At 46.8% G+C, this 17,507-nt stretch overlaps 7 protein-coding genes across 7 annotated transcripts; 3 read left to right on the forward strand and 4 right to left on the reverse strand.

Annotated features, from left to right (window-relative positions):
- Window positions 1-1,397: 1,397 nt before the first annotated feature.
- N7520_009931 (Phyllocladan-16-alpha-ol synthase) lies at window positions 1,398-4,240 on the forward strand (the record flags this gene model as incomplete). The annotated part of the gene is made up of 2 exons (XM_057143865.1): window positions 1,398-2,603; window positions 2,660-4,240. The coding sequence occupies 2 exons, from the start codon at window positions 1,398-1,400 to the stop codon at window positions 4,238-4,240; spliced, it is 2,787 nt and encodes a 928-aa protein (XP_056993153.1).
- Window positions 4,241-4,461: 221 nt separating this feature from the next.
- N7520_009932 (uncharacterized protein) lies at window positions 4,462-5,574 on the reverse strand (the record flags this gene model as incomplete). Its single annotated transcript, XM_057143866.1, has 2 exons — window positions 4,462-5,274; window positions 5,329-5,574. 2 exons carry the CDS (start codon window positions 5,572-5,574, stop codon window positions 4,462-4,464), a joined length of 1,059 nt encoding a protein of 352 aa, XP_056993154.1.
- A 612-nt stretch (window positions 5,575-6,186) lies between these two features.
- N7520_009933 (uncharacterized protein) lies at window positions 6,187-7,906 on the forward strand (the record flags this gene model as incomplete). The annotated part of the gene is made up of 4 exons (XM_057143867.1): window positions 6,187-6,338; window positions 6,397-6,637; window positions 6,696-7,373; window positions 7,421-7,906. The coding sequence occupies 4 exons, from the start codon at window positions 6,187-6,189 to the stop codon at window positions 7,904-7,906; spliced, it is 1,557 nt and encodes a 518-aa protein (XP_056993155.1).
- A 937-nt stretch (window positions 7,907-8,843) lies between these two features.
- On the reverse strand, window positions 8,844-11,201 carry N7520_009934 (uncharacterized protein; the record flags this gene model as incomplete). Its single annotated transcript, XM_057143868.1, has 4 exons — window positions 8,844-10,537; window positions 10,591-10,940; window positions 10,989-11,077; window positions 11,133-11,201. 4 exons carry the CDS (start codon window positions 11,199-11,201, stop codon window positions 8,844-8,846), a joined length of 2,202 nt encoding a protein of 733 aa, XP_056993156.1.
- A 230-nt stretch (window positions 11,202-11,431) lies between these two features.
- N7520_009935 (Mitochondrial carrier protein) lies at window positions 11,432-12,549 on the forward strand (the record flags this gene model as incomplete). The annotated part of the gene is made up of 5 exons (XM_057143869.1): window positions 11,432-11,482; window positions 11,533-11,601; window positions 11,648-11,803; window positions 11,856-12,028; window positions 12,084-12,549. The coding sequence occupies 5 exons, from the start codon at window positions 11,432-11,434 to the stop codon at window positions 12,547-12,549; spliced, it is 915 nt and encodes a 304-aa protein (XP_056993157.1).
- A 106-nt stretch (window positions 12,550-12,655) lies between these two features.
- N7520_009936 (tyrosine-protein phosphatase) lies at window positions 12,656-13,558 on the reverse strand (the record flags this gene model as incomplete). The annotated part of the gene is made up of 1 exon (XM_057143870.1): window positions 12,656-13,558. The coding sequence occupies one exon, from the start codon at window positions 13,556-13,558 to the stop codon at window positions 12,656-12,658; it is 903 nt and encodes a 300-aa protein (XP_056993158.1).
- Window positions 13,559-15,021: 1,463 nt separating this feature from the next.
- Window positions 15,022-16,015, reverse strand: N7520_009937 (putative mannosylphosphate transferase (Mnn4); the record flags this gene model as incomplete). The annotated part of the gene is made up of 2 exons (XM_057143871.1): window positions 15,022-15,124; window positions 15,177-16,015. The coding sequence occupies 2 exons, from the start codon at window positions 16,013-16,015 to the stop codon at window positions 15,022-15,024; spliced, it is 942 nt and encodes a 313-aa protein (XP_056993159.1).
- Window positions 16,016-17,507: the final 1,492 nt, after the last annotated feature.

Genomic DNA, 17,507 nt, shown 5'->3' on the forward strand with positions numbered 1-17,507 from the left:
GCTGTTTGCGATGATCGCTGTTCAGTACAATTATATTTTTCCAACTTAGCGGAATTAGGGATGATATCAGCGTTAGAAGAAACAAATCTCTTTTATGCAAGGCAACTCAGTTGCGTCTAGATTTTTCGAACAACAATGACTCGAGGATGTAACCAATTGTCGAAGACGTGAATCCTTCTGCGGACGAAACTAAAACCCCTCACCGGTCAGTTTATGGTGCGTCAAAGGCTTGTGTGACATGACGTGTCTGGCTCATTTGTTTAGGACTTCTGTATTGATATCTCAGCCGTGCCATGCTCGTTGGTCCAATCGGCGAATTCTTCCACAGAATACACCAGGAATCAAGATAAATGCCCGGGGTCTTTGGGTCTTTTGTTCTGGGGCTCTCGGCCTTCCACTATGAATATTTGCTTCATTTGACTAGTTGCATGGGGCGCAACGGCCGATCTTACCCAAGCATGTAGGCCATGGCCCTCTCGAGGAACGGCGCCAATCCTGCATGAAGTTACTATCCAACCTTACCACCAATCTTAGGAGTGGGTGGAGAGTTTAATTATGGCACTGAATAATTACTTGAAGAATGAAGTGTCAATTATTACCAATGTCACATGTTGTTGCGTTTAACATATTCGGCAATTGGTCTATCGCTCGGGCTGTTTGTCCCCTACACATCTGTATCTCTTTGAGAAGATGCATATCCTCTCTTTTAAAACAAATAAAATTCTAAGATAAACATCTTCGTTACTAGTGAACATTACATGTAATCGTTATAATTGATTGGCTCGTGGTCTTAAAAATTGGGAATGTTTGATACCAGTGCTGTTGCGTAACGTACTGTAAAATACTGAAATATGTAATATTACTCAATTCTCTAGTACCGTACTGACATGGCTTGAGGAATATGACGAACTAATACAGCCTCCACATTTACTTGGCAAGATTGGCAAAGTTACTACAACCCATGAGCTTACTCGAATCTCGCGGCATCCCGTTAACTTAGGCTTAGGAATCCCGTTCCAAATCCCGTTGCTAATCATTCATGAGGGGTAAGCAGGTAAGCACACGGCGTCAGTCGTTCACTGGATCTTTCATGCATGCGGCCAAATGTCGGACTTTGCTAGTGGAAAGTTTACTTGATTAACAGACCCACAACGAGCTGCACGGACTATCAGAAATAGTTCCATGATGAAACCTGACAGTAGCCTGGCGGAGGTGGGTGTCAGCCTTGAAACTCGATGATGAGATCTTTCAAGGTTTCTGGTGCGGGGGGAATTTGGTTACGGTAACTGTCAGACTCGTGAAACTCGAGAGTCGTACTTAAAGATCCTAGTGGCGATGCTCTAAGCAATATATTGAGAAGAATAGACCTAGGCATCTACCTGGGTAGGTTCACCATCATGGACCCTGTTGAGCTGCACTACTCAGCGGCGGAGCTTGTCAATAAATTGACTGAGCACATCGAAGGCCCTCATGGGCTGGGCTTTATGAGCCCTGCTATCTATGATACAGCATGGGTCTCGATGGTTCAGAAATCCGTGGGGGAACATATGACCTGGTTGTTCCCCGATTGTTTTGAGTATATTCTTCATAATCAACTTGAGGATGGAAGCTGGATCACGTATGCCTCACAAATTGACGGGATATTAAATACTGCTGCATCTCTTTTATCGCTGAAGCGACATTTCAACACACCCTTTCAGAGCAGTATCATCTCCCAGGACAGCCTAGAGGATCGTATCGAACAAGCCACAAATGCCTTGCAGGCGCTTCTTCAAGCATGGGACGTCGACTCTACACTACACGTGGGATTTGAGATTCTTGTCCCCGCTCTTCTAGGCTACCTGGAAGCAGAAGGAATCGCCTTTTTCTTCCCTGGACATGATAGACTCTTTGAAATCCGAGACCAGAAACTGGCGCGTTTCAAGCCGGCATTTCTCTATGCACCTGTTCAAACAACCGCTTTGCATTCATTGGAGGCATTCATCGGGTTGATTGATTTTGACCGTGTACGTCATCATAAGGTCAATGGCGCTTTTATGGCATCCCCCTCGTCAACTGCCGCTGTACTCATGCATGCTTCTGAATGGGATGAAGAGTGTGAGCAATACCTTTACCATGTTATCCAGAACGCGTCTGGAAAGGGCTCCGGGGGTGTACCAAGCGCTTTTCCGTCCACTATCTTTGAAATGACTTGGACATTGTCGACACTCCTCAAGGCTGGATTTGACCTAAATCCGAAGTCCTTGCTGTCCGTTCAGAAAGCTAGCTTGTTTTTGCATAATACAATTACCACGAATGAAGGAACCATGGGGTTTGTGCCCCTCGTTTGCGCCGATGCAGATGATACAGCCAAGACAATTCTCGTGCTTAATTTGCTTCAACAGCAGGTATCTCCAGATGCAATGCTGAAAGCTTTTGAAGCAGATTATCACTTCAAAACGTATCCCCATGAGCGCGATGCAAGCTTTTCAGCCAACTGCAATGTTCTACTGGCGCTACTACACACTCATAACCCATCCCAGTATGAACCTCAAATTGAGAAAGCAACCCGTTTTCTGCACACACACTTTCGGGAATCTGAATTAAACGTTCGCGACAAATGGGTACGTACGCAGGAACTTAAATCATCGAGAATAAACCCACATTAACCACATGTTAGAATCTCTCCCCTTTATACTCGTGGATGCTTATGACCCAGGCCATCACCCGTCTATATGAGCTTTGGCAAACCTTTGAATTACTGCCCCTGAAAAACACTCTTGGGGAAGATCTTTGCCTACTGCTACGTGACATGACTATTTCTGTCCTACACCAACAGAATCAGACGGGTTCATGGGGCACCAGAGGCTCCAAGGAGGAAACCGCATATGCGGTACTCATTCTCACACACGCGGTGGAATTTAAGTTTCCCGACGTACCTCATCTCCAGAAGGCAATTTGCGATGGCTATTCAATTCTTTGTTCGGAAACTTTGGTGGGCTCGGAGCGTCTGTGGGTGGAGAAGGTCACATATGAATCAGAAGTTCTCACGCAGGCATATACACTGGCGGCGTTGAAGAGCGCGACGGATTTACGAGACGAAGATGTGAATGAGGCTAAAGCCCCTTTAACTAATGGGATGAATGGCCATCTTTCTGAAGCTCACGAGGCTCAAAGAAACGGTACAAATGGCCTGGGAACGCATACCCCTAAGATCAATGGGACTGAAACCCAGGCAACTGTTCCTGACATGCTGCCGGACGCCGTTACCATTCAAGGTCGTCCAAATGGAGAACATAATAGTGATAGCATGGAGACTAGAGCATTTTGTGAAACTCGTTCCACCAGCTTCAGCCACCGACCAAAATGGACTGATGAACAGGAAAAAATCCTGCTGGGACCATTCGATTACCTCGAAGCCCTCCCGGGCAAAAACATGAGAGCTGCATTCATTCAGGCCTTCAATACCTGGCTACAAGTTCCTCTGAAGCAATTACAGATTGTGGAAAAGGTTATTTCCATGCTTCACACTGCGTCCCTTCTTGTCGACGATATTGAAGATAATTCCCAGCTGCGACGCGGGCAACCAGTGGCGCACAGCATCTTCGGCGCGGCGCAAACTTTCAACTCTGGAAATTATGTCTACTTCCTTGCACTGCGTGAGATCCAGAAGTTGAATAGCCCACGGGCGATTGAGATTTATGTTGATGCCCTGATCCACCTACACCGTGGGCAAGGCATGGATGTCTTCTGGCGCGATTCACTCATCTGTCCCACGGAAGAGGAGTATCTGGATATGGTCAGCAACAAGACAGGTGCTCTGTTTTGTCTCGCCATTGAGCTTCTACAAATTGACAGCGCTGTTGAGGTGGATCTTGTCCCGCTAGTCAAACTATTTGGAATTATTTTCCAGATTTCTGATGACTACCTGAATCTGAAGTCACCTAGCTATTTGCAGAAGAAAGGTCTATGTGAAGATCTCACCGAGGGAAAATTCTCTTTCCCTATTATTCACAGCATTCGCTCGAATCCTACAAATCGGCAGTTAATCAATGTTTTGAAACAGAAGCCTCAGGATGAGGATATCAAGCGATATGCGGTTGCATACATGGAAAGTACCAACACCTTTGAATATACAAGGGAATTTGTTGCGAGTCTCAAGATCGAGGCTTTGAATATGATTGGGAAATTGGAGAAGGAGGGACTCGGCGAGAATCTTGCGATACGGAAGATCTTGGCTCGGATGTCTGTTGATGAGTAACGAGAATGTGGTCTCTATTTTGGTCATTACGCTTTTTGACGCTTTATGTTTTTATTCTACGTTGAAGATTTTCCACTAGATGGTTGCAAGATATAAATTTCTTCTTTCTCATGAGCACAGTCCATCCCGATTCAATCCTGATTGAATAATTCCACAGCTGCCATAAGAAATGGGTAGACTCTAGATTAAATTTCCAATAATTCTAGTGATGCATGGACCTTTCACGCTCTATAAAACACATTACCCTCAAATAGCCGACGCGCGGTTCGCACGACTGCAACGTGCTTCACATAAACATCTCCTCCATCAAAGCCCAACACCGTCTCTGCCTGTATCACACCAGCGGGATGACTAATTCCAACAGGTATAGCATTCGCAATATTGTGACCATCAATTTCCATTCCATGTTTAGGAACCTTACCCACCAGTCCCTCCTTCGCCAGGTCCCACGCGATGGTCCCGTGGATAGCCATCGCCGCACCTATGCAAACCGCGCCAGTAAGTTGCAAACTGGGATGCACCTTACCCATCGTGAATGAGAGCACCTCCAAATCCGAGCCTTCTCCTGTATGTGGAGACAAAATCGCGATTTTTGGCGTGCCTCGAACGGCGCTTGCTCTCTCCACATCTGTAGCCAATCCGAACCGCACAGCACCTGCTCTTCGAATATCCTCCACGACTGATACGAACTCTATATCATTCGCATCTGGCCACTGGGGGTTCCCTTGGATTTTGAAAGAGCGAGAATCAACGAGCACAAATGGGTTCGCCGCGTCGACGAGACTCACTCGCACTTGGAAATTCCCCACAGTGCGCGACTGGACTGTCAATGTTTCCTGGGTCGCTCCACTTGGGAACATCTTTCCTGTCATGCTACCACCAGGGTTGAGAAATGCTACCTTGATGGGACTTGAGGTACCCTCAACGCCGGGGATATGACAATTTCCATCCTCTCTCAAGAGTCCCTCCGGAGAGACCTGAATGGTTTCAACAATTGTTTGTCCAGTATTTGTGTTGAAAATACGAACATCAATCTACAATGAGAGTGGGTCAGTCCATGGAATACAAAATGGCAATGACTTGCTCACCTCAGATTGACCAGGTTTCGCTTTTACAAGTCCCTCGTCTAATGAAAAAGGTGCCACACCGGATGCGATATTGCCACAGTTGCCGGTCATGTCAACAATTGCCTGATCAGGAGCAACTTGGACGAAGGTATACTCGACATCGATATTGGCCCGATCAGACTTCGCAACCACCGCAACTTTGGAAGTTGTCGAGGTAGCTCCGCCTACTCCATCAATCTGCTTGCCATTTCCATTGGACGATCCCATCGCTGATAGCAGAATTTGTCCCCACTGATCTATCGACTCGGGTAGATCTCTCCGGTGGATGAAAAGGCCCTTCGATGTCCCTGAGCGCATCCATACCGCAGGCAGTGAGTGCCGAGAATGGCTCGAGACATTTGTTCTTAGTGGAAAGTGATTTTGTGCCGCGTTGGTTCCCGCATGTGTAAGGGTTGCTGTTGTTGACATGGTCTCTCTCAGGTGGCTGATTCACAATTTGCTTATTTTCGTTGCAGTTGTACACTTTCAGCCGAGAATTGCAATCCTGAAGAATTTATACCACTATGTTCCATAAAGACCCATATTAGACGTTTTCTTCTTATCCATGCCTACTATTGATTGTGCTCCATACATTGAACGGGTCAAACTTTCCGTTCCGCGGCAAGTCAAATTCCGTGGATGAGAACAACCCAGGGCAAGAAACTCTAATCTCGCCCCCCAAGATACATTTTTTGTCTTCACTAAGCAATATGGGGCCCCAGATTCAATGCGGGGTGCATCCTGGGGTCCTTAACATAAAACGACACCATAGCAGCATGCGGCAGAAGAAGCAATTGAGAGATGTCGGAAATTCACGCTGAACCTCGCTCACGTTGCAACATGACAAACTTTGTTCAGATGGCCGCGACTGATGCTCCTCAGCATAATGCACGTGTCTACATTCTTGCAATAGTTACTTCAATGGGTGCCTTCCTCTTTGGATATGATCTAGCATTCATTGGGACATCAATTGAACTAGCTCCATTCCAAAGGTAGGCTTAAGACCTTCACGGACAGTCAGGTTATCACCGATTTACTAATCGTTTAAAGGGATTTTGGACTAGATGGCTCATCTGAGGCAACTCAAAATGCCTTCGCGGCAAACATTGTGTCGCTTCTACAAGCGGGATGTTTCTTCGGTTCTTTGGCAGCAGCACCCACTGGAGATAAGCTGGGCCGTCGCGTAGCCTTGGCTATTGGTGCCGTTGCTTTTATTGTTGGATCCATCATGCAAACAGTATCCGCCGGCAACAAGGATATTATGTTTATGGGGAGAGTTATTGGCGGCGTTGTAAGCATTTCATCAAAACATTCAAAAGTCGTTTTCCCACCATTGCTCACATGTACAGGGTGTTGGCTTTGCCAGTATGCTCGTGCCTTTATATACAGCCGAGTGCGCACCGCCCAAGATTCGAGGTAGACTTGTTGGAGTCTACGAGATCGGTGTTCAACTCGGTACTTGTCTGGGATTCTGGATAAATTTCGGTGTCAGTCGCAATATGGCACCAACTTCTGCTCAGTGGATGACGCCCTTTGCATTGCAGCTTATTCCTGGCGGGCTACTTTTGATTGGATTAATCTTCATGCCGGAATCACCTCGATGGATAGCGAAAAAATATGGGAGATCTCGGGCTATCGAAACTCTTTCGAAATTGCGTCGTCTTCCTGCTGACCACGAACTGGTTCAAGAAGAGGTTAGCGATATCCTCCATCAGCTCGAGATCGAATTTTCCAATAGTCTTGGAAATACCCGTGCCGCTTGGAAGGAGGTGATGGAGCCTGGACTCCGGAACCGCGTTTTCCTTGGAGTAGTGATTATGATCTTCTTCCAGATGTGCGGATCGAACAGCATCAACTACTACTCCCCTCGGATCTTTAAATCGATCGGCTTGCAGGGAACAGAAGCAACTCTGGTATCGACGGGAATCTACGGGATTGTACGATTGGTAGCAGTCTTTATTGCGATGTACTTCGTTGTCGATCGCTTTGGAAGAAAGTCAATGCTGATCTGTGGAAGTATTATGGCCGTGAGTTTCATCCCTGTTCTTTCTGAAATCACAAGCTGACTTGATAGGCCATCTCAATGTGGCTCATTGGTGCATTTGTCAAAGTCCAAAGTCCAAGTACCAACTCCGACACCTCTCTTAGTGGAACTTCTTATGCTGCGGCAGTCTTTATCTTTGTCTTTGCTGTATCATTCTGTTTCAGCTGGGCCGGTATTCCGTGGGTAATCTGTTCTGAGATTTACCCTTTGCGTGTGCGCGGTTTGTGTATGAGCATCTGTGTTGCGACACATTGGTTGTTCAATTTCGTCATTGCGAGAAGCACGCCGTACATGATCTCAAACATCGGCTATGGGACTTACTTTGTCTTTGCTGCGTGCATTACCTTGTCTGTACCGTTTGTTTGGTTCATGATTCCAGAGACGAAGGGAATGAAGCTTGAGGACGTGGATGCTCTTTTCGAGGGGCGAGGACTGATTCCGAGGATGAGAATGAACTCTAGTACACAGGAGGATGTTGATGAGAAGGGTGTGATAGAGCAGGTTGAACATGTTTAATATTTATGAGTTATGTTGCAAGAATCGAATGGATGAATGAGTTGACCAGAAAACCAAACAATTAAAATAAATGCCAACAACCCCTTTCTTACTCGGCAAGGTCTAATGTATCTTCATAACCCGAAGGTTGAGCTTTATGAAATGATACATTGCCTATAACCAGGACAGATTCTTTGCTCCGGCTATCTTCCGCAACTATGAAGGAGCTCATCGATGAGAATTTTGATCACAGGGACAGCCCATTGAGCTGCAAATTACGCGAGTAAGCAAAATACTATCTCAAGCATACGCAGCCAGAATTTATGAACCTTCGTCGCGTTGGAACTATGATATCTGTCGAGGCGCTGCACCTTGTGATGACTAGCCTGTTTGTCGGAATCCTAATTCGTTTATCGCATCCAGGTTCATCAACACAAAATACAAATCAAAGCCGGAGAATAAATTCTCTCCTAATTCGGCGTTCCGATCTTTAGCCCTCTGTAGGGCAGCCTTCTAGATCACCCTCGGATACGAGGGCCTTCCCATTGTGAGAGGTCGATGCTAGCATCCGGGATTTATTCCATTGAAAAAAATAGGCCAGGTTTCCTATAATAGATAGTCTCAGAGCGCTTCTAGCATTGGTGGTGTTATGCTTTTTATCCGACTGATGTGAGTTGAGGGAACATGAATGTATCTAAACACTCGAAGGTTCCTACGGATATTGTTGATCGTATGTTCGATGTTCGCTGTATTCTGCCGCCTCGGCCATCTGAGAACAGGTCATTGACTGAATATTTAGCATATCCGATTCGTACATCGTCAGAGCGTACTGCCATCGAGGGTTCTTCTCTTCACTAGGTATTTGACTTTATTTCAGTCCCCTGATCCATCCTACATGTAGTTAAGATTCTGCTCAGTTCCCCCTGTCTCAGTGCGCATTTATCTCGATGGAAATTTCCTATTGATACAATATACTATCTTGCACAGACCCATTGAAACCAAAGAGCATATCGTCATCGCAATGGGATTCAAAATATGCATCATTGTATGCCGAGACAAGAGAAGGCGTGAAGACACCTGGTGTCGCAAGTGGAACTGTAGGACCAGGCAAAGAATTATAGCTGGACTGGTCCAGCATCTGACCTTCATTTGGCCTTGTTTGCTGTCGGATGAAGCTCTGGATAATCATGTCCATATCCAACTCGGATGCCTCCGCCTCTGGAGGCGTCATCTGACTAGGTGAAGTAGCAGGTATAAGACCCCCTGCATTGACGGCAACTATGTGTTCCAAATCACCCATTTCACCGTCAATGTTGTAATGGGATTGAGTCTGATTTCGTTCTGGGTGATGACTGCTGAGATCGACCCCCATACGGTCCATTAAATGCAAAATCACATTCTTTGCCCGACGAACGGCCCAGTTTGTTGCTTGGTTCTTTTGAAAAATGTCAAGGCATATGCGAAGATTTGAATGCGCCCTACTACCGTCTTTTTTCTGGGCGGCAACTCGAACGTAGATTGTTGCAGCGACATAGGTTGCGTATGAAATCAAGTATGGGGCACGCCGAATAGAGAATGCGCAGTCGTAGGCTTGAAGAATGTAGATTATTCGAGCCGCTGCTGTTGTACAGGTAGTGAAAGAGCTGATAGCCACTGATGGATCAGTTGTATGGAGATGCCCTTCCGCCACGAATGGTCGATGGAGAAGAATAAGAAGCACATTATAGAGTGCCAAGAGAGAAAGAACATGGGGGGGAGGGGTAATTTGTGTTGTGGAACTCCCAAATTTTAGATGCTCTGGCAGTGCATCATGCCATCCTTTGAGCTGTTCATTCATGTCATTCAAGGTAGTGACTAGTTCCTGGGATGATCGATTTGAACTTCGCTCGGAGTAGACTTTGTTTAATATACCGTTCAGGATCAATGACAACTTACAAAGCTCCGTAAAGGTTGAGACACTATATGCAGGTGAGCCTGGATATGACTGCACATCTGTATAGGCAAAAGGCTGCCAGTGCTCAAGTTCCTCGTAATGGTCCAAAAATGTCATGGAGACTTTCGTGTCGAAGTCCTGCAAACTTGCAGGACGACCCTGGTACAGCGATTGAATCTTATCAACGACAAAGGCACCCCAGAACACCCGACGACGTATTTCTATATCTTCATCGGAGAGGCGACGCATGTTGCTCAGCATTGTAGCATCAACGTGCATGCCCAAATCAATGATCATTCGAAAGGCCGTACCAGCATAGAGCCACGCAGCACTGCGCTCATCACCCAATGCGAACAACGAGCTTGTCATTACCAACAACGCTTGAATTGTGGTAATTTCGCTTCGGTCCAAAGCACTGCCAAGCAGCTCCTTCACTCGCAGGCGGAATGTCCATCCCGCTGTTCGAACATCATCGGGATCTCGGCGAACCTCGGGACGATTGCTGAATTTTGATGCGCCAAAGTAAATCGCGTTTAACAGGAGTTTTGAGAAGTAGGGACCACCGGTGGCCATGTCCCGCATAAAGGCTGGGCGGTATGTGATCAGGAAAGAATGGTGCTGTCGGTTCCAATGTAGAGAAAGGAGATGCATCCCTAATTCGGGATCGACTCCATCAAAATCTAGCTTCCCTTGCCGCATGTTCAATGCTTCCAATTGTCCTGCAGAAAAGTTAAGTTGTTTCAATATGGTGATTAGCAAGGATGGATCTCACGTTGGTAGGCAGCTTCCCCCATCAACTGCTTTCGAATGTGCTCTACCGGCATCTGGGGATCTGACCGAGGGCGACTATGTCGATCAGTTGGGGCATCATCAAACAACGTGCTCGTAAGCCCATGATAGCTTGAGTCGCCATTTGGTGAGATAAAGATCCGCGAGACAGCAGAGTGAGACCAATCGGCGCTTGGGGTTGTACTCGATATCTCTGGCCGTGGCAGTCGTGGCTGAGACGGACCAGCTTCTACGGAATCGCCACCATCCTCTGAATGTGTGTCGGCGCGTCCAAGTTGTCGTCGGAGTTCTTCATTTTCTGCCTCTAGTCGTGATAGTCGTGCTTTGGTTGGCCTTTAAACAGTCATTTATGGGTAGCTTTGGTGGGATTTAATGACTTACCTGGGTTTCTCAGGCCTGGTTATGTAGGCGCAATCCTGTGCATATGTCTTGCAGTTTGAACAAGTCGGTTTTTCATTATCGCAACGGAACTGTGCACATTAGCCCACGGGACATGAACCACGTCACGACTCCTAATCGACTTACTTTCCTCCGTCTACAAAACGCACAGGCCTTAGCGGCTCTTCGTGGCTTGGCTGGAGAGACTCTTTCCATGGCGGTCTCAAATGCGACAAGTTAGAAACTTCCACGGGTTCACGGTTCTCGGGATGAGACTGGGCCGACTACAGATGACGGATCATTATTTTCCGCGGAGGAGTGGTCCAGGATCAATGATCCGTGGAAAGTCTCGTTCCGTTCCCCGCATTTCCCCACAAATCAAATCGTTTATATCTAGACATTTTGACCAAAGCACAACCCCCTAATAATCAACACTAATTCACAATATGGCGGCTCTTGTAGTGAATTCGGCACCCGAAGCCAAGAAGCCACAACGGGTAATTCCTTCATAAAATTCTGCCTCGATGCCCCTGCTAAGTTAGTCCAGGCCCACACACCCCAATGGGTCTCCCTTGTATCCGGCGGGGTTGCGGGTGGAGTTGAAGCAGCTATCACGGTCCGCGCCTTCCCCATGCGTCACTGATTGTGACTAATTCTTGCAGTATCCATTCGAATATTCCAAGACTCGTGTTCAATTATTGGACAGCGGTGCTGTATCTGCCGTTCGGAAATCCACTAATCCGCTGCGTCTCATCTTTGAGGTTGCAAAGCAAGAAGGTATTGGTGCTTTATACACCGGATGTTCAACTCTTGTTATTGTCAGTACTACACTCTACCTCAAGTCCGACTTGATATTGATTTGGTATCTAGGGAACCACGGCAAAAGCTGCTGTACGGTTTGTGTCGTACGATACAATCCGCAATTCCCTAGCTGATGAGCGTGGTGTTCTCTCGCCTGGTCGAGGTATATTGGCCGGAATGACTGCCGGCGCAGTAGAGAGTGTACTTGCAGTAACACCCACGGAGAGAATCAAAACTGCACTGTACGTGTTCTTCTCGTGAATTATTGAGATGGTCTTGCGTTGACTGACTGAACAGAATCGACGACGCCAAGGGAGCACGTCAATTCAAATCAAGTATCCATGCGGCAAAGACATTGGTTCGAAGGCATGGTATCACTGAGCTTTATCGAGGTCTTGTATCCACAATGATGAAGCAATCGGCCACCTCTGCTGTGCGCATGGGAAGCTATAACATGCTGAAAGAGACAGTAAAGGCGAAAGGCATCAAAAAAAACGTTTTGACGACATTTGGTATCGGCGCCGTGGCAGGTGTTATCACAGTGTATGCCACACAACCGTTTGACACGATCAAGACCCGAGCACAAGGTGTGAAGGGGGCTGGAATTATGGAGGCCTCCCGGAGTGTGATGCGTGATTATGGAGTCCGAGGATTCTGGAAGGGCAGCTCGATGCGACTGGGTCGTCTTCTTTTGAGTGGTGGGATCGTTTTCTCTGTCTATGAGGAGGTATCAGCCATTTTATCTCCCGGCACACATAGATGATTTGATAAGATATATAGAAGCATGCAATATAGATTTGAACTTAAGACATCTAGACACCTTTATAATATAGTATAGTCCACGTGAGTAGGCATCTAAGCCTTCCTCTTTATTCATCAGATGTTTTCGGAACGGTGAGCATGGCAATGATCTGATCAAGTTCACTCTCCTTCAACCCACAGAGCCCGACAAAGTATTTCCGCGCTCCTCCAAATTTAACCGCTACGACCTCGTTCAAAAACCTGCTCATACAGTCAGGAGGACTACCCATGAGAATTTTAGCCTGTTCCCGAGTCGAAACCTCTCCTTTGTCCAAGATCCGCTGAATCAAATACTGCCCCCATGCTCCTAGTCCCTCTGTTGTAAGCGCATAATCAGCCACAATAATATCATCTGCCACTCCACAAAGCTTGAGAAGCAATGCAGCAAATACACCAGTCCGATCCTTGCCCGCTGTGCAGTGAAACAGGATCGGAGCATCGGGATTCTGCAAAATGTGCAGCATGATCGTGCGAAAGCTGTCTGTTTCCGCTGCGCTGCGTGCAATTTCTTCGTAAGCTTGAACAAAGCCTCCTATGATGACTTCTCTTGGTGGAACTTCCGTTCCAGGCACCCCATATCGCTTTGCCAGTGCACCGGGAGAGAAGTCCTTGAATCGAAAGACCGGGGTCGCGTAGCGAGTTGTCCCTGGGATGTCAAGAAGGGAGTTGGGAGATCGGGCAACAAGGAGGTCGATCTCCTGCTTGGAGCGCAAGTCGAAGATTGCTTGGATGTGAAGTTCTTGTGTCAGCGTCTCCACTCCTGGCGGGGTGATTTGAGACGGTTGTGCGGCACGGAAGAGGAGACCTGGCCGAATGCACCATTCTTCAATTTTGGTTTCGGCATTCTGTCGTAGGGACAACACTGTCGCGGGAGGATGACATGCATGGCCTCCAATGTCGCGAACATTGGGGACACCTTCAATCGAGATGAATGGCGACGGTTGAGTGGGCAATGCTCCGGCTTCAGACATCTTGAGGCTTTGACGGGCACCTTCAGCCGTTGAAACTGGTGACATGTGAGGTGCCTGGGGTTCGATTGGCTTGCAGAGTCCAAAACAAGTGCGGTGATAAGGAGTGATCAGCACTTATCTCATTCTTTGCGCGGGAGTCCATGCTGTGGTGGGGCATGACTCTGGCCGAGGCTAAGCTTGGAGATCCTTTCTCCGGTAAGCACTAATTTGTTTCTGGAGATTCATGCGGCTTGTATCTATCAAGACGATATTACATTGCATTACCGTACATAATTTCAGATGTTTCAGTACGAGAAATAAGCTGACATCATATTGGAGGCTTTATGTCTTATAGATATCCCTGAGATCATATTCCTATAGGCCTAAGAGGCTCTTTATCTGAGACTCTTACATTTGTTCAGTGCTGATAAACTACTACCATAAGCAAAAGGCACTATTATACACAATTTGTGCCCTTCCCAAATGGTATCACACCATGAAACGAACCAAACATCAGTTTCCAAATTGAAAATAAAAGTTTTCCGTTGAAAAGATGTGAGCGTAACATGCCGCTGGAAGATGTTGATATGCATCACTTGAATCTCTGTGTTGACGGCATGACTTCTCTGGCAGAAATATGAACACCTTCACGAACCATTTCTCATTGTCAAATGGTGGTTTTGTCGGTAGTCTCAACAAGTGCAGCAAGAGAAAGATGGTTGATGGGCAACAAAGAAGGAAAGATAATAAATTTTTCCATACTCATGTGGTGTATATCGTGTGACGGTTGTTTATGGCCTCAGGGGTTGGAATGTTGCAAGGTCGCCAACTTCGAACGCTTCTTGAAGCAATCAGGATATATGGGATTTGTCCTTTGCATAAGGAAGTGAGTGATCGTGAAGGAAGGTAATATCGAATATTATTGGATGCAAAGTCAAAAAATCAAAAGAGCAGTGAGGGAAGTTAGACAGAGGAAGGGAGAGATTTGGGAGAGTGAAGCTGTGAGGGTCAACTGCAAAGAGGTGATACCCCAACCGCAGTTGAGCATGGATATTGCAGACCTCAACCCAGTAGTCAAACTGCAGGGCAGAAATCACCCCCGAGGGTTTCTATATTACATCCAGGTGGCAGATAAAAGGATGCGCAAATACCGGGGCACACTGTACTAGATGATGGATAGGTCACCAAGCTGCCCCAAATGAGATAAAAAATGAATCTAACAGAGTACATGAGTCAAGTGTGATAGTGAAAAATAATATTTCTGCCAAACTATGGTATTAGAAAATAAAGCCGTGCAAGTTTTGTACCAAATCCTGCCAAACGCCCCGCCGAGAAATTATATGCAACAAAGGTCAGGCCCAGATATACCCGCCAGGCCAATCAAAATGCCAAATGTACAAGTGAATCGTATGCCAAATATTCAAACTTTGCTTGACTGATATGCGAAGATCGAGAAGAGAAGGAAGACAAGGCAAAAGAATCAATTACTCATACTGCCTCTCGTCCGTATCGATAGAAATTTTGACACTCATTTTGGCCAAAACTTCATCGGAGATCCATTCCGCCAACTCAGGGAACCAAGTGTGACTGCGAATCAAGTTAGTAAACACCTCTCAACAAAAAAAAAAGCCCAACTCACTTATGAAATTTAGTGTTAATCAACGCCTTCTCCGTATACTCCTTCAACAGAACCTTATCATACCCAAAAGGCACCTTAGCCTGCACACCCTCAAAAGAAGTCCTCCTCAACGGATAAATATCTCCAAGTTGATACTTGTGGAAGTTCTTACATCCCCAAATCTCCGGCTCTTTTTCGGGTTCCAACCGACTCAGACCCGTGATATCGATATATAAGCCCGTATCGATATCAATCCATCTCGCATCGATAATATTATGACCCTGTCCATGATCTCTCTGCCTCGCCCACGGATTCACGTCAAGAAGATACTGCCTCTTCTTTCGTGAGTCGGGGGCCGTATATTCAACGATGGTGTTATTGTAATGATCCGCTAGGTATGCAAGTGTTGTATCCGGGACTTGAGTGTCCATGTCCCAGTCCCAAGGGAGGATTTGGCCATTCCACCACCAGCCTAGGAGGGTGCCGTGGGCGATCCAGGTTTCGAGCTCGTTTTCATTGAAGAAATTTAGGTATGCGCGAATCATGTGGGTGAGTGTTTCGGCGCGGGCAGTGTCGTCTACGGGGCTTGTGAAGAAGCGCGTGTCGTAGTGGCCGAGGATGTCGTCGCGCCCTGGTTCGTGGAAGTATTTATATTCGGCAGAGGCGTTTAGGCCGTATTTTAGCCATAGGGGGTCGGTGAGGGTTGGGTCGGTCCATTTTTGGGATCTTGTTTCGAGCGAGGGTGAGGTTTGACGGATATTTAGGTCTTTATTGGTGTCTGTATATGTGCTGGGTAGGGCTGTGGCCGCTATAGACCAGAGTGTAGGGACGGCGGCCAGGAGCAGCGCTCGCCACCGCATCTCCGGCCGGTTTGGGGGCGTTTTATTTTATAAGGTTGACGAGTCTGTGCGCGAGTTCGCTGTTCATGCTTGGGCTGGAGCGTCGAGGATATTTGATTCCAGAAAACTGGGAGTTGGAAGCTGGTGGGCCGATATACAGTACAGCTTTATTTCAAGGGACACGGGGGTATAATGCAGTGAACGTGTGTCGATCAGATTGTTTATACAGATGATGGTCTGTAGGGCGGCAAATCAGGTATGAAGGATCCAACAGGACTCCGTACGGTGTTCAAGGGAAGATGGGAATTAAAAAAAAAAGGGCGGACGCAAGCTAAACGAGGGACTCCGCAAGAACCAACGATCCATCCGACCAATCCGAGAATGGCGTTAAGGGAAATGTAACTGGTGGCCTGGAGCGGGGCGGCTTGGAGCGGATGATTATCTCCACTGTTGGCCAGGTTAAACTCAATCTGCAAGAGAGAACGAGGAATAGGGGAAAGGGGGATTAGATAAGACCTGGGGAAGTACCTAAGTTACATGCTCCGTACGGAGTATTCGAAAGAATCCGCGGGATCATCGGTCTCGCTTACAAATATCACATCAAAGGGGGAACAGGGTTTCAAGTAGAGGGAACGAAAACATGATACGAATACGATGATCTGGCATTCAATGACAGAATATGAAGCCATCAACTATACTAGTCATTCACAGAAGAACTAGCTTGTATGCGTATACAGGGGTTGAGTTATCGCGTGCCGGCTTGCCCAACTTGGCCCCGCCCAATGTAACTAGGGAATAAGCTCGGATTAATGCTCCAAGCGAGGCGATAATACGAAAACGAGATGAACCGAATATAAGTCTTATCATGGTTTCAATGTCACGATACGAAAATTTCTGTACCTATGTGCGTACGGAGTACTGTAGCAGGGGAATAAATCCTCATCCCTTGGTCCCTGAGTCCCTGAGAAAAGGGAAAAGTCTTGGCAGCCAAGATCACCCTGGGCTCGGACCCACTGACCAAGGCAAAAGTACCGAAAACCAGTTTAGTGTACATTAGACACATCCATTTGATCCATTTCATCCATTGGGGCTTTTACAGTCTTCCGGTGCACCCGGACACGCGACACTTTCCTAATGTAGTACGGACTTAAATAATTGTAAAAATTCTTGTTATCCAGATAATACTACGTTCTTTAGGACGAACCATGGATCTCTCATGAACGTCATACATCTTTCGGTCCGAATCCGAATCGTGGCGGACTGATGACTCATGAAATGTGGTTCAGCCAGGATAAGCCGATCTGAGGATATCTGGATGCCATGGGATCTCTTATGTACTCGATTTCGAATATTACATACATTATATATGGAGGGTCACACAGGGCGGGATCAAATAGGGTTATTTAAAGTGATCGTCAGGTGGCACAACCTTCAGTGCAGATCACAATTGGAACACGGAACGGGATCGATGATCCTGGTACCAAAATTATTGTCGACATAGACATGGAATTCA

This window comes from Penicillium odoratum (assembly GCF_028828045.1).
Source record: "Penicillium odoratum strain IBT 22623 chromosome Unknown utg000006l_segment0_segment0, whole genome shotgun sequence".
NCBI lineage: Eukaryota > Fungi > Ascomycota > Eurotiomycetes > Eurotiales > Aspergillaceae > Penicillium > Penicillium odoratum.